Below are 16,029 nucleotides of genomic sequence, written 5' to 3'. Positions count from 1 at the left end.
TGCTTTATCCAGGCTTTCCTCAGTTAACAAACATGCTAAGAGATATCCTTTGCTATTCCTCCAGAAGTGCGCCAACTCAAGGTAGGGAGAGAGACCAAGTGCATGTTCTGCCTTTCTATTTGGATGTATGTATAACAAGACAATTGAGTTATTCTTTTTATTGCTGGAGATATGATTACAAGAGTGTTAAAAACCTTCACTACTACTTTCTATGTAAGACACAAAGAAGACTGGATAGGACCTGGGACCCAGGCATTTTCAAAAGAGGTGAAAGAATGAGAAGTTACTGTTGACAAACAAAGGGAAAGAAAATCCACTGGAGAGAAGATCCATTGGATCAAAATCTCAGGAACTAGTATTCTTTTAAGTTTTTTTTTTTTTCTTCATTTAATTAATTTATTTAAAAGGCAGAGTGACAGAGGGAGAGAGAAAGATCTTTCATCTGCTGGCTCACTCCCCATGCCCACAACAGCTAGAGACAGACCGGGCCCAACCCAGAAATCAGGAGCCAGAAATTCCATCTGGGTCTCCAAACATGGAGGGTAGGGACTCAAGTATTGGGCCATCATCCATTACCATCCAAGGTGCATGAGCAGGAAGCTGAACTGCAAGTGTAGTAGCTGGGACTCGAACCAGCATTTCAACATGGGATGCTAGTATCAAGAGCAGTGGTTTAATTCACTGCACCACAAAGCCTGCCCCTGAATTATTTAAGCACAAGGTATCAGGACTAGCACTGTGGTGTAATGGGTTAAGCCACTGCCTTGCAATGCCACCCATATAGGCATTGGTTTGAGTCCCAGCTCCTGATCCAGCTCCGTGATATTGGCCTCAGAAAAGCAGTGGAAGATGGCCAAAATGCTTGGGCCTTTGTTGTTCATGTGAGCGACCCAAAAGAAGCTTCTAGCTCCTAGCTTTGGCCTGGTCCAGCCCCGGCCACTGCAGCCTCCTGGAAAGTGAACCAGTGGATGAAAGATCTCTCTTGCTCTGTCCCTCTCTCTACTCGCTTTCAAATAAATAAAATAAATCCCCAAAATAAATTAAAAAACCTGTGCAGCTCATGACAGGTTTTTATACAGTCTATTATTTCTGATTAAAACATATAGTATAGGTTAAAAATTTTAATAGAAATTTTTATGAACTGGTTAAAAATGTCCTAATAAATATAATATAAAAGGATTATTTAAATTAGTCTATAATGAAAATATATTTATAGAAGTTGTGATTTTTTTAAAAAAAGATTTGCTTATTTATTTGAAAGGCAGAGTTAAGATAGAGAGGAGAGACTGAGAGAGATCTAATTCCCCACATGGCTGCAATGACTGGGGCTGGGCCAACCCAAAGCCAGGAGCCAAGAGCCTCTTCCAGGTCGCCCATGTGAATACAGGAGCCCAAGTATTTGGATCATCCTCCACTGCTTTCCCAAGTGCCCTCAGCAGGGAGCCAGATAGGAAGTGGAGTAGCTGGGACTCAAACCAGTGTCCATATGGGTTGCCAACATTGCAGGCTGTGGCTTAAATGCTGTGCCACAGCACCTGCCCCAGGTTCACATTTCTGATAATGGAGCAGTGCTTTTAGTTAACTGGAACTCTTATCACATAAGGATCTATGATCACAACTGGAATAGATGGAAAGGACCAGAGCCAAAAACTTAACAAGTTAGGCCCAATCTTGCACATTCTTACAGTCAGAAAGATCTGCCTTACATTCGGGGCTGAAAAGAGCAGAATACTATAGAAGGTTCCAAGAAATATAAAATACAGTTTTGATCCAGAAAAGGTAAAAGCAAGTGCTGCTCCTCATGGAAATGTGTTAAGTGGCCAGAGAGGTCTGATACAGAGCTAAGTAGAGTCAGGCATTATCTTCAGTGCATCAGAAAATAGTTTGTCTTTCCACATTTCCATTAGGGAAATTCTACTTATTAATTTCTGGTACAAGGCTGAAGAGTTGGCTCTATTCTCAACATGTTTATAGTAGGATTTTTGGCTAACTCAGTAGTCACTTCTTAAATTATTAGGAGTAGATAAATATTTATATTATTATGACCTTATGGAGGTAGCTGCTGAGTCAAGAATTTTACAGTCATGGGGCCAACACTGTGGCACGGTGGGTTAAGTCACTACGTGCAATGTTGGCATCTCATATTGAAATGCCAATTTAAGTTCTCACTACTCTGCTTCTGATCAGGCTTCCAGCTAATGCACTTGGAAAACAAAAGAAGATGGCCCAAGTGCTTGAGCCCCTGGTACCCATGTGGAAGACCAGGATGGGTTGTTGTCTCTTGGCTTCAGCCTGGGTCAGTTGTGGCTACTGTAGCCATTTAGGGGGTGAACCACTAGATGCAAGATCTTTCCCTTTGTCTGTAACTCTATCTTTCAAATAAATAAATAAACCTCAAACAAAAAAAAAGAATTTTACAATCATTGGGTTTTTTTGCTCATAGAGCTTTGCTTTTCCTGTAGTTAATAGTTACTTTGGTTTTTCATTTCAACAAGTGCCTCAAATACATCTAACAAGTACCTATCAATATATTTTTCTAAAATCTCAAACATACTATATTATCTATTAATTCTACTTTATTTCACTAGAAATATTTCTTTTATAGCTAACAGTCTTTTTTTAAAAAAAGAATTCATTTATTTATTTGAAAGGCAGAATACAGAGAGAAAGAGAGAGGGACAGAGTGAGGAATCGTCCATCTGCTGGTAACCAGGAGCTAGGAGCTTCATCTGGGTCTCCCACATGGGTGCAGGGGCCCAAAGATTTGGGCTATCTTCTGCTGTTTTCCCGAGTGCATCAGCAGGGAGCTGGGCTGGAAGTGGAACAGCGTGAGATTCAAACCGGTGCCCATATGGGATGCCGGCATCACAGGCAGTGGCTTTATCCACTACACCACAGCACCAGCCCCAGCTAACAATCTCCTATTTCCAATGTACTGGATCTTCTGTAGGCCTAGTAGTTCTTGTCATGACCTTCTTTAGCTGTTCACGTTTGTTGGATCTTTTGTTCCCCAAATCTTACACTTTTGTGTTGAATTTGTCCTTGGTTGGCTAAAGCATTTGTTCCAGATGCTTTCTGAGAAAGTACACAAGGTAGGCAAAATCCCAAAGGCTTGGATATATCTTAAGTACATTTATTCTGCTTTTACCTTTTGGTTAATTGGTTAGAAATAGAATTATAGAGTAAAAATTACTTTCCTCAGACCTCTGAAGGCACTACTCCACTATATTTAGGAATCTAGCATTTCCAGTGTTATAGCCTGAAATTTAGCATTATTGTCCAGAATCTTGTTCCTTTATCTATGAATATCCCAGTAGCTTTGGGATATTCTTATTAACCCTAATGCCCCGAGATTTCATGATGATGTACTGTAGCTTTAGGTCATTAAAAAAAAAAACAAACAAAAAAACAAAACTATACCTACAAGATTAGATCTTAATTTTTTTGAAAATTTTTATTTACGTATTTGAAAGGCAGAGTTAGAGATTGAGAGAGAGAGAGAGAGAGAGAAAGAGAGAAACAAAGAGAAAGAGAGAAACAAAGAGAAAGAGAGGAAGGAAGAAAGGAAGGGAGGAAGGGAGGGAGGGAGGGAGGGAGGAAGGAAACGTCCATCTACTCGTGTGCTCCCCAAATGGCCATAACAACCAGTGCTGGTCAGGCCAAAGCCAGGAGCCAAGAGCTTCTTTCAAATCTCCCACATGGGTGCAGGGGCCCAAGGACTTGGGCCATATTCCACAGGTTTCCCAGTCCATTTGCAGAGAGCTGGATTGGAAAAGGAGCAACCAGGACACGAACTGGCACCCATACGTGATGCCAGCATCACAGATGAAGGCTCTGCCTGCTATACCAAAACATCAGCCCCAAGATCCTAATCTTGAGACCTGTATTCTTCAGCACTTAGAAATCAGTTACTACTACTCCATATATTCTCCATCCTACATGCATTTAAAAGAAATTTTATTTATTTATTTATTTTACTTATTTTGAAAAGAGAGAGGGGGAGAGGGAGAGGGAGAGGGAGAGGGAGAGGGAGAGGAAGGGGTAGGTATGGATCTAGAGATCTTCCATCCCATAGTTAACTCCTTAAATGCCAGCAAAAGCTGAGACAGGACCAAGCCAAAGCCTGTAACCAGGAACTCAAGGCACTCAATCTGGGTCTTCACAGGGGACAGGGGGCCAAGTACTTGGGCCAGTACCTGCTACCTGCATTAGCAGGGAATGGAAACTGCAAGTGGAGTCAGTGCTTGAATGCCTACTTGCATTTTCGCTGTCTCATATGCTACTATTTTCTCTCTCAGTTGTTGCTGCGGGTTAATGTCATTTTTATTCATTTCATGAAGGATCCAGGAAAGAGTGGAATATTATTAGTACATATGGTAAGTCTACAACTGTTTGATCAACACTGCAACTCAATCTCCTGGGGGTGGGGATGGGAAATTTATTGAGAAAGAAAAACCTGAGGTGATTCTAAGCCCAGTCAGATTCTGGAACCACTGTCCTAGGCATCTACCTTCAAACTCACTTGGTGAATGCGCAACCAAAAACTCAACAGCTCTCTTGTCCCTGAATTATCACCAGAAGAGAAATGAGCTGACCAAGATCTGTGAAAGAGCTTGGTAGGTGGGAGTATTTGACCACTAGCTGAATCTTGAGTAAAGTTGAGAGTACAAACATGAAACTAGTATGTAAAATCTGCCGGGAAACAAAAACAGCAAGGATACTGGTAAAATTGTAGTCATGATAATGGAAAGGGCTAAACTGGCAATGGTAGGAACCAGATGGGGTTTACTATGTGGGGCACCAAGCCCAAAAAGTGCTCTGGCAAAATCTCAGGCTAGGAAGAGAAACCACTCTTTCCCATTACTCTCCAGGATGCACTGCTCGACCTGCCTCAGGTACAGGAGGATGTGGCTGGTCAGATACAGCGCTGCAGCACGATCCCAAACCAGGTGGGGAGTCAGAGTCTAGGGGATGCCCACAGTAGGACACATAAACAAAACATATGTCTTTAGTAGTAACTGCTGGACACAATGACAGCTGTTGAGGGTCCCTGCAAAAATGAAGAGGCTCTCAGAAAGCAAACAGGTTATCAAAATAACTCAAAACTGCTAGCGATAAAGTCCAGGAAAGGACACTGGCCATACCAGACTCTGAAGGCACTACAAAGGAAAACGCATGGGCATTGGAAAAAAGGTTCTACAGACAGCCATACAGTGCCTCTCAAGAAGTCTCACATGAATCTCAGGGTTTTTTACATAAAGCCATAATATGAAGGCTCTGGGCTATGAGCCCAAAGGCTGAAGGTGGAGAGGGAGGGAGAAAGTGGGCCTTTGTGATTTCAAAGCAATCCCCAATGAAGCTAGGGTCCAGTGTATTTGACATTTATTCTAATCAAAGACTCTTCAGATCAGAATTGTATCAAAGAGTCAGCATTCATAATAATGACCAGAAAGTCAGTAGGTAGCTGGACGTATATAGATGCTAAGGCCACTCCCAGACTCAGCTTTTCTGTTGCAGGTGCCTATGAAATGACTCCTGAAACATCAAATGCAAAAACTGAACAGGGTCCACTCAGACACCATTGAATTCATAACTTCTTTCAAATAGAAGCATTTCTCATTTTGATTTCCTGGATAGGGCAGTCTGTAGGCATCGCTGCTTTAAAACAAAACAAAACAAAAAACAGTTTTTAAAAATGTATTTATTGGGAGCCAGTGCCGTGGCTCACTAGGCTAATCTTCTGCCTGTGGCACCGGCACACCGGATTTTAATCCTGGTTGGGGCGCTGCATTCTGTCCCGGTCGCTCCTCTTCCAGTCCAGCTCTCTGCTGTGGCCCGGGAGGGCAGTGGAGGATGGCCCAGGTCCTTGGGCCCTGCACCCGCATGGGAGACCAGGAGGAAGCACCTGGCTCCTGGCTTCGGATCGGCACAGCACGCCGGCTATGGCAGCCATTTCGGGGGTGAACCAATGGAAGGAAGACCTTTCTCTCTGTCTTTCTGTCTAACTTTGCCTGTCCAAAAAAAAATGTATTTATTGGGGCTGGCACCGTGGCATATTGGGGTAAAGCTCCAGCCTACAGTGCTGATATCCCATATGGGAGCCAGTTCAAGTCCCACTTGCTCCATTTCTGATCCAGCTCCCTGCTAATACACTTGGGAAACCAGCAGACTTGGGCCACTCCACCCACGTGGGAGACATGGAAAAAGCTCCTGGCTCCTGGTTTTGGATCAGCCCAGCTCTGGCCATTGCAGTCATTTGGGGAGTGAGCCAGTGGATGGAAGGCTTCTCTGTCTGTCTCTACCTCTCTCTGGAACTCTTTCAAAAAAAAAAAAAAGATAAAATCTTTAAAAAAATTTATTTTCATTTTACTTGAAAGGCAGAGAGAGAGAGAGCGTAATCTTCCATCTGCTTGTTCACTCCCCAAATACCTGCAACAACCAAGCAAAGGCCAGGGCACATTAGCAGGAAACTGGAATTGGAAGTGGAGGAGCAAGGACCCAAACCAGGTATTCCAATATGGAATGCAGGCATCCAAGTGGCAACTTAAATACTGTCCAAACACTTGTTCCCAAAAACATTTTTAAAAACAGCAATGACTCTATTCTTTTTTTTTTTTGACAGGCAGAGTGGACAGTGAGAGAGAGAGACAGAGAGAAAGGTCTTCCTTTGCCGTTGGTTCACCCTCCAATGGCCGCCGCGGCCGGTGCGCTACGGTCGGCGCACCGCGCTGATTCAATGGCAGGAGCCAGGTACTTACCCTGGTCTCCCATGGGGTGCAGGGCCCAAGCACCTGGGCCATCCTCCACTGCACTCCCTGGCCACAGCAGAGAGCTGGCCTGGAAGAGGGGAAACAGGGACAGAATCCGGCGCCCAGACCAGGACTAGAACCTGGTGTGCCGGCGCCACAAGGCGGAGGATTAGCCTAGTGAGCCGCGGCACCGGCTTCTATTCTTTTTTTTAAGATTTATTTTATTTATTTGAAAGACGAGTTAGAGAGGTAGAAACAGAGAGAGAGATCTTCCATCTGCTGGTTCACTCCCCAAATGACTGTAAGAACCAGAGTTGAGCTTATCTGAAGCCAGGGCTTCTTCCAGGTCTCCCATGTGGATGAAAGGGCCCAAGGCCCTGGGCCATCTTCTACCGCTTTCCCAGGCCAAAGCAGAGAGCTGGTTTGGCAGTGGAGCAGCTGGGGTCTCAAACCAGTGCCCATATAGGACGCCGGAGCTGCAGGCTGGGGCTTTACCCACTGCGCCACAGTGCCAGCCCCATGACTCTGTATTCTAATACGCACTGCAGGATAGGAAATAAATTCAGGCATCTATGTTGACTGAACAGTAAGACTTTCATAGCTCAGAAGGAGGCAACATCTTCAACAATAAATGGCTGGGTAAAGTTGAGGTAAAACACATCCTGAGCTGAAGAGGAGGAGGACAACTGTGCTTGGACCACCAAACACAGGTGTCTGCTGCCTTCAGAGTGAGACAAAAAGTGTCAGACACAAGTAAAAAATATCTTTGGTAAAGTGACAGGAGTTATGTGCAGGATCAAGAAATCAGCCCTTACGGCACAGTGGATTGAAGCACTGCTAGAAATGCCAGCATCCCATCTGGAGTGCCAGTTCAAGCCCCAGATACTCTGCTTCTGATCTAGATTCCCAGGAAGGCAGCAGAAGATGGCCCGAGTTTGGGGAATGAACCAACAGATGAAGATCTGTCTCTCCTCTGTTGCTCTTTTGAATAACTGAATGAATAAACAAACAAATAAATAAAATATTTAAGAGAGAGGAAACAAATCAGGTCTCCTGTTACACATGAATGGGTAATTCTTTATGAATGTTTTGTGGGCATCTCTAGCTCCTTGAAGATTAGGTTTCACTAACATTTACCCTCTACAGATATTTCAAGGGTCTTGCGACAAGAGGAGCAAGGATCCATCTGGTTTCAGAAGTAGACTGATCATGCACAAAATAATCCATTCATCATTCTGCTACTATAGGTTTGACTAAAATTTGTTCAGCTTCTCAATTACTGGTTTCCAAAGAACTGGTTTCCAAAGAAAGAATACTCTTTTGGGGCTAGCATTGTAGTGTAGCAGGTTAAGCTGCCAGCTTGCAGTGCTGGCATTCCAGATGGGCACTGGTTCCAGTCCCAGCTGGCCACTCCTCTTCCAATCTAGCTTCCTCCTAATACACCTGGGAAAGCAGTAGAAGATGGCCCAAATGCTTGGGTCCCTGTCACCCACGTGGGAGACCTGGAAGAAACTCCTGGCTCCTGGCTTTGTCCTGGCCCAGCCCTGGCCTTTGCAGTCATATGGGGAGTGAACCGGTGGATAGAAGATTCTCTCTCTGTCTCTCCCTTTCTCTCTGTAAATCTGTCTTTCAAATAAACAAATCTGAAAAAAAAAAAAGATTCCATCAAATTTCAAAATGAAATAGGGCAGCTGACTGAGTCAGTGGTGGGTGAGCCTATACACACCTCTCCTGACTTGGGGACTTACAGGAAGCATGTAAGTACATGTAAGGCCAAGAAGTTAATGGCATTCCTGACTAGGGAACAATAAAGAAGCCTGAGACCTCACTGACATGGGTCTAAAGAACATCCCTATCAAGCAAAGCCAGGAGGAGCCATTAACAGGCAATACCAGCAAGTCCCGGCAGATGCCCCAGGATAAAGCAGGCAAGAAACTGAAAACAGAGACGTAGGGAAAACAGGAAAGAACAGGGAGGAGGACAGTGCAGGCAGGTAAATTCAACAAGAGAGGGGCACAAGCTCTTAAACCTGAGCAGTAGGCACAGGCTGTTTCTTCTTCTTCTTCTTTTTTTTTTTTTTTTCTGTAGGATTACTCTCTATTGGTGTGTGGGAAACAATAGCTCACAAATATTGATCAACACATTGAGAGAGAGGTGAGAGATACAAGGAAAACTTGATCCTAATGACACAGTGGCAGCAGTACTGGCAGAATTCAGAAATAACTTGCCCAAGCCAAGCGCCTGTGAGGAGGAATGCCTACCCTCTTGAGGCAGAGTGGTTTTGCATCTTTTCTGGACCTACTTACCTCTGACTTGCTGTTCTAGACTAAGGATGACTGCCACGGCCTGATGAAGAATAAGGAGTTTTGTTTGGGGTTTTTCACTCTTCAAATGAAGCTGACACATTCTGCCAAGCTCTTTGAATGCCTCATTAATATCCCGTACACGTAAGCGTTCTCTGGCATTATTAGCCATCCGCCTTTCCTTCTCCCTTTCTATCTTCTGTTCTGGGTTCAAATCTTCATCTTCATTAGTACTGCTGAAAAACAAAGTAGAAACAAGGTCTATCTGGTTTCCTAAAAAAGATATGCAGATTGCACAAAATCATAAAGATGCAAATTACCTAAATCTTACCAGACAATAGTAGTATCTGCACTTAACAAGATTATATATTTCTTTTCAGTCTTTTTCAAAACATACCCACAGGATAATCATACAGCTGAGATTATGGAACATACATATTTTTACTTTAGTGGCAAAGAGACAAAAAGATCCAGAGAAAGAGAGCTGATGTTCAGTGGTTTACTTTCCAAATGCTCCTAATGGCTGAAGCCTGAGTTATGAGCTATGAATATGCAATCCAGGTCTCTCATGTGGCTGGCAGAAACTCAATTACCTGAGCCACCAAAGCTGACTCCTTGGCAGGATCCTGCAATCAGGAACCAGAGCTGGAACTCTGATGTGGGACACAGGTATCTTAACTGTAAGGCTAAATGCCTACTCCCAGCTAGACACATTTTAAAATGTAATTTTCACTGCATATTACTGCACAGAGTTCTCCATGGTAGTGAAACTCTTCATAAATAATAATGACTACATAATATTCTAGTACTTCACTAAACAAAATGTGGTCCAGAAATCAGCAACATTAGCATTACTGAGACCTTGTTAAAAACACATAAGTTACCCTAAACCTACTGAATCACAAGCTGCATTTTAACAAGGTCCTGTTGAGTCACATGCACACTAAACTTCAAATGCACTGTCCTAGTACATGAATATATCATCATTTGCTTAATCTATGCTCTTCCAATAAATTCTGGCAGTCATCTGGTGAGAAGAAATTAGAAAAGTTTAAGACAGATTGCAAGAAGTATCTTGTATCTCAGAAAATGGTTACTTTTGTTCTAAAAAGAAGTATCACCATTGGTGATGGTTACAAAACATGAAAGAGGGGCTGGCACTGTGGTGCAGTGGTTAATGCCCTGGCCTTAACTACCTGCGTCTCATATGGGCGCCAGTTTGAGACCCAGCTGCTCTATTTCCAGTCCAGCTCTCTGCTATGGCCTGGGAAAGCAGTAGAAGACGGCCCAGGTCCTTGGGCCCCTGTGCCTGCGTGGGAGACCCAGAAGAAGCTCCTGGCTCCTGGCTTCAGATTGGCACAGCTCTGGCCATTGCAGCCAATTGGGGAGTGAACCATTAGATGGAGGACCTCTCTCTCTCCTCTCTCTCTCTCTCTGCCTCTCCTCTCTCTGTGTAACTCTTTCAAATAAACAAATCTTTAAAAAAATTCACAAAATATGCAAGAATTTTAACAATTTTTTGAGGGACAAACTGCCAAAATGAATCTAGAACTTTTAAATGTTGATTACCTCTTAAAATATATATTTTAAAAATTTCTTTATTTGAGGGGTAGACAAATGGAAACAGAGAAAGAGAGAGAGTGGCTGGCATTGTTATGCAGTGGATTAAGCTGCTGCCTGTGATACTGGCATCCCATAAGAGCACTGGTTTGAGTCTTGACTTCTCCACTTCCAATGCAGCTCCCTGCTAATGTGTATGAGAAAGCAGAAGATGGCCCAAGGACTTGGGCCTGTTGGAGACCCGGATGAAGTACTGAGTTTCTGGCTTTGGCCTGGTCTAGCCCTGGCTATTGTGTTCATTTGGGGAGATCTCTCTCTCCCTTTCTCTGTAACTCTGCCTTTCAAACAAACCTTAAAAAAAAGAGAGAGAGAGAAAGAGACTGAGCAAGGAAGGGAGCCCTACTGGTTCATTCCACAAATACGGCTAGGTTGGGCCAACACGTAAAGCTGGGAATGCAATCTAGGTCTCCCATGTGAGTGGCAGGGCCCTATTTGAGCCATCAATTCATGATACCCAAGCTGCACATTAGTAGGAACTGGAATCAGGAGCAGAGCTGGGAACTGAACCCAGGTACTGATATGGCATATGGACATCTTAACAGAATGCCTGCTCTTGTTTATTATCTCTTGACTGGCAATTCTAACTTCAGAAATTCATATCTTAGGGGCTGGCGCTGTGGTGTAGCGGGTTAAGCCACCACCTGCAGTGCTGGCATCCCAGGTGGGTGCCGGTTTGAGACCTGGCTTCTCCACTTCTGATCCAGCTCTCTGCTATGGCCTGGGAAAGCAGTAGAGGATGGCCCAAGTTCTTGGGCCCCTGCATCCGTGTGGGAGACCTGGAGGAGTATCCTGGTTCCCGGCTTTGGATCGGCACAGCTCTGGCTGTTGTGGCCTTCTGGGGAGTGAACCAGCAATGGAAAACCTCTCTTTCTCTCTGCCTTTCCTTCTCTCTCTGTGTAACTCTTTCAAATAAAATAGAGGTGTATATAAACATTTTTATTAACAAAGTTGATCGCAGAATTATTATTATTTTTTAAAGATTAATTAATTTATTTTGAAAGAGTTACAGAGAAGAAGAAACAGAGTTAGAGATCTTCCATTCTCTGGTTCACTCCCCACATGGCTGCAGTGGCCAGTACTAGGCCAGGAGAGAGCCAGGAGCCAGGAGCTTCATCCAGGTCTCCCATGTAGGTGGTAGGGACCCAAGTAGTTGGGCCATCTTCTGCTGCTTTTACCAGGAGCATTAGCAGGGAGCTGGATTCGAAGTACAGCAGCTGGAACACAAACCGGAGCCCAGATGGGATTCCAACATCTCAGGCAGTCAGTGGCTTTACCTACTATGCCACAATGCCAGCCCCTCACAGAATTATTTACATTAGCAACATACTAGAATCTAATAATAGAAGGTGCGTTAAATAAGTCATACTATGTCTAGACAATGGACTACAAAACAGTCTCCAAAAAATCAAGCTGTGAATTATGTGCTAAGTAAAAGAAACCAGCCACGAAGATCATATACTATGTGACTGCATTTACATGAACAAATCAATGGTTGTCAAGGGTCAGAAGGTGGAAAATATGGACTGATTATAAATGGGTACAGGAAATTTTTTGCAGTGACAGAAATATTCCACATTATATCTACATTTTGTCAGAAGGACAAAACACACAAGTTTTTGATATATATTTTTGTACATATTTGTCAAAGGACAAAAATCTTTAAAGTTAAAATTGGTGAATTTCATTATTGCTGTACATTTGAATGTGAAGAAAACTGGACCCAAACAGAAATATACAAAATTATGTTTCAGAAAATAGATAGGTGGAAATGTTAAAAATACATTGCTGGGCCGGCGCCGCAGCTCAATAGGCTAATCCTCCACCTTGCGGCGCCGGCACACCAGGTTCTAGTCCTGGTCGGGGCGCCGGATTCTGTCCCTGTTTCCCCTCTTCCAGGCCAGCTCTCTGCTGTGGCCAGGGAGTACAGTGGAGGATGGCCCAGGTGCTTGGGCCCTGCACCCCATGGGAGACCAGGGTAAGTACCTGGCTCCTGCCATCGGATCAGCGCGGTGCGCCGACCATAGCGCGCCGGCCACAGCGGCCATTGGAGGGTGAACCAACGGCAAAGGAAGACCTTTCTCTCTGTCTCTCTCTCTCTCACTGTCCACTCTGCCTGTCCAAAAAAAAAGAAAAAAAAAAAAGAAAAAAAAAACATTGCTGGATGAAAAACAAAAACCTGATGTTATAAAATTATAAGATTTATATCTAGTTCAATTCCAATTTAAAATATTTATGGAAAAAGTAGTATTCCTTAAAATATAAACAGTGATTAATTGTACATTGTTAAGAAGTTTCTTGTAATTTTTGTGTGTGCTCTTCTATATTTTTCAAGTTTCTGCAATGAAAATAGACTACCTATCCTCACACACACACAAATGCAAGTTAGAAGCTCTAGACTAAGAAAGCTCTGTTTGTATTTCAGAAACAAATTACTAAGCAGAGCTTCTCAAATTCTTGAAGTAATGTACACAAAGATGTTTTTACCTCTTTTCTAATACTTTGAGTATTCTAATAAAGAAGTAACAGATTGTCACTAATCATTAAAAATTACATAAATGGGACCAGCTCTGTGATGTAGTGGGCTATGGTACCAGCATCCCGTATGGGTGCTGGTTCGAGTCCCAGCTGCTCCTCTTCCAATCCAGCTCCCTGCTTATGGCCTGGGAAAGCAGCAGAGGATGGCCCTGGTGCTTGGGCCCCTGAACCCATGTGGGAGACCTGGAAGAAGCTCCTGGCTCCTTGCTTTGGATCAGCCCAGCTCTGGCCATTGTGGCCAATTGGGGAGTGAACCAGGGGATGGAAGACCTTTCTGTCTCTCCCTCTCTATGACTCTAACTCTCAAATAAATAAATAAAAACATCTTTAAAAATTACATAAAGGCATTACCTTGACAACAGTTACTGGCTCTTTGACTATTTATTTATTTAGTTTTGGGAGATGGAGAGAGTGACAGAACTCTAAGGACATTATCCCCCGCCGCCCCTCTCCCCCCGGCCCTGGCGCCTTGAAACCTTTTATTTAAGGAATACAAATTTCATACATTCCATAATTACAACTTTGGCTCTTTTACCTTAAATGTGTCTTTAAAGATCATATAACCCAAAGGTGTTCAAGTGGGGTCACTCATCAGAATCCTGGATCCAAGAGTACTTAAAAAAGCATAGCTTCCCAGGTAATACTACCAGAGATGATGACTTAGTTAAGTTTGGATTAGGGATCAGGACTCCGTATTTCTAAAATATTCCAAAGATCTGTTTAGCAGGTTGAGAACCACTGCAAGACCCAGAGAAATCAGTGACCTCCCTAGAATCTTCCTGCTGATGAGTAGTAGTATTAATAGCAAGAACCCAAGTCAGTGCTCCATGGAAGCAAACCTACATTATACCTAAAATCACCATTAAACCAGAAAATACAGTGTCTTTATTAAGTGATTACTGTGTGCCAGACACTGTGAAAAAGGTTTACATGCATTATTTTTAGGTTATTCCTACAAGAATCCTCTAATACAAAGATTCCTTTCAGGAAAAAAAGGAACTGAACCCAAAGAGCTTCAATAACTTACCCAAGGTCACCTGACAAGTATTTCATGGAAGATGATTCAAATCCAGGTTAGCCTTACTTTGTTCAAAGGTCATAATATTAACCCATTATTATTATCCTATTATACATGTCTCAATTTCTGATGAAATATTGGTTAGCAAATGAAGGCCTAAGACCTACTAACCTGTTTCTGCAACTAAAGCTTTACTGGAATAGCTACAACCTTTTTTCTCTGGTTTCTTTCATCCTGTAATAGTAGAGTTGAATAGCTGTGACAGAGAATGCATGTCCCACAAAGTCTAAAATATTTATTATTTGATCCTTTATAGAGAGAGCTCACTGACCCTTAACCTATAAGATGAGGAAATACACAAGGAGGAAAAAACAGGAACTTAATAATTCTGTTTGAATGGGAAGCAGTCCACAGCAGACTCATAGAATTACAATCACTTTAAACAGCACTCTGACCTCAGAATCAGCCCTTAAGACATTCTAGTCTGGCTGAAAAGCTCATGAGAGCATTTCAGGCATGGAAAGCCAAGACACTGTGGTAAAAAAAAAAAAAAAAAAAAAAAAAAATAAATAAATCCTACATGAAGGATCTCTGTGAGTGAGACCCCAGGGGAAAGAAGGGTCCATCAAAGAACAATTTAACTTTTCTCTGAAGGGAGGAGAGAACTTCCACTTTGCTTACAGCCCTGTCTAAATACTGATGGAGATCATGAACTCAAAAGGCTTCCATAGCATTGGCAACTCATGCCAAGAGCCTAGGGTGATCACTGATGTCATACATAAGAGTGTTCATTGTTAAATTAACAACAGGAGTCACTGTGCACTTACTGCCCACGCAGGACCTCTGTCTTCAATGAGCTATAGTATCAGAATTAACTGTAAAACTTGTTCTCAAACAGTTCTTTTTATTTTGTGTACGTGGGTGCAAATTGCTGAAATCTCCACTTAGTATAGAGTTGGTCTTCTGTATATAAAGTTAACTAAAAAAGAATCTTAATGAAGAATGGGATGGGAGAGGGAGGAGGAGGTAGGATGGGAGTGGAGGTGGGAGGGTGGGAATGGAGGGAAAGAAACACTATATTCCTGAAGTTGTACTTATGCAACTTGTACTCATTAAATAAAAGGTTTTTAAAAAACAAAACAAAAGAAAAAAAGGTCTGTTTGAGTACAAACCAATGAAAAAGTTAAGATGTTTCAAAGGACTGTTCTCTGGAGTTCCTTACTCAGTTTTTTATTTGGAAAAAAAAAAAAAGATTTATTTATATGAAAGGCAGAGTGACAGACACAGGGAGAGAAAGAGATCTTCTATCTGCTGTGTCCTCAATAGCCAGAGCTGGGCCAGGCCAAAGTCAGGAGCCAGGAACTCCATCCTAGTCTCCTATATAGGTGGCAGGGGCTAAATACTTCAGCCATCTTTCACTGCCATCCAGATGCATTAGCAGAAAGGTGGATCAGAAGTGGAGTAGGGGCCCCAATATAATTGGGTTTTAAAACCTCTTTAGGGGCTGGCACTGTGGCGCAGTGGGTTAAAGCCCTGGGCTGCAGTGCCAGCATCCCACATGAGCGCTGGTTCGAGTCCCAGCTGCTCTACTTCCCATCCAGTTCTTTGCTATGGCCTGGGAAAGCAGTAGAAGATGGCCCAAGTCCTTGGGACCTTGCACCCACGTGGGACACTGGAAGAAGCTCCTGAGTTCAGCCAGGACCAGCTCTGGCCATTGAAGCCATTTGGGGAGTGAACCAGCAAAGAGAAGATCCCTTCCTTGCCCTCCCCGCCTCTCTGTAACTCTGCCTTTCGAATAAACAAA

General features: G+C 43.1%; 1 protein-coding gene across 34 annotated transcripts in view; it reads right to left on the bottom strand.

Annotated features, from left to right (window-relative positions):
• Positions 1-16,029, bottom strand: part of TCF12 (transcription factor 12) — a 402,091-nt gene that overhangs the window by 7,724 nt on the left and 378,338 nt on the right. For 22 of the 34 annotated variants that reach the window (XM_051821977.3, XM_051821979.3, XM_051821974.3 and 19 more), the window contains one exon: positions 9,056-9,288. In XM_051821977.3, coding sequence (XP_051677937.2) covers positions 9,056-9,288 — 233 coding nt within the window. The remainder of the gene's footprint in view (positions 1-9,055; positions 9,289-16,029) is intronic. The other 12 variants (XM_051821978.3, XM_051821976.3, XM_089310413.1 and 9 more) reach the window with 1 other exon arrangement.

The sequence above is a fragment of the Oryctolagus cuniculus genome, chromosome 12 (genome assembly GCF_051225735.1).
Source record: "Oryctolagus cuniculus isolate XC-2025 breed Fujian yellow rabbit chromosome 12, ASM5122573v1, whole genome shotgun sequence".
Classification (NCBI taxonomy): domain Eukaryota; kingdom Metazoa; phylum Chordata; class Mammalia; order Lagomorpha; family Leporidae; genus Oryctolagus; species Oryctolagus cuniculus.
Note: the sequence above shows the minus strand (reverse complement) of the source record. Positions and strands in the feature narration are given on the sequence as shown.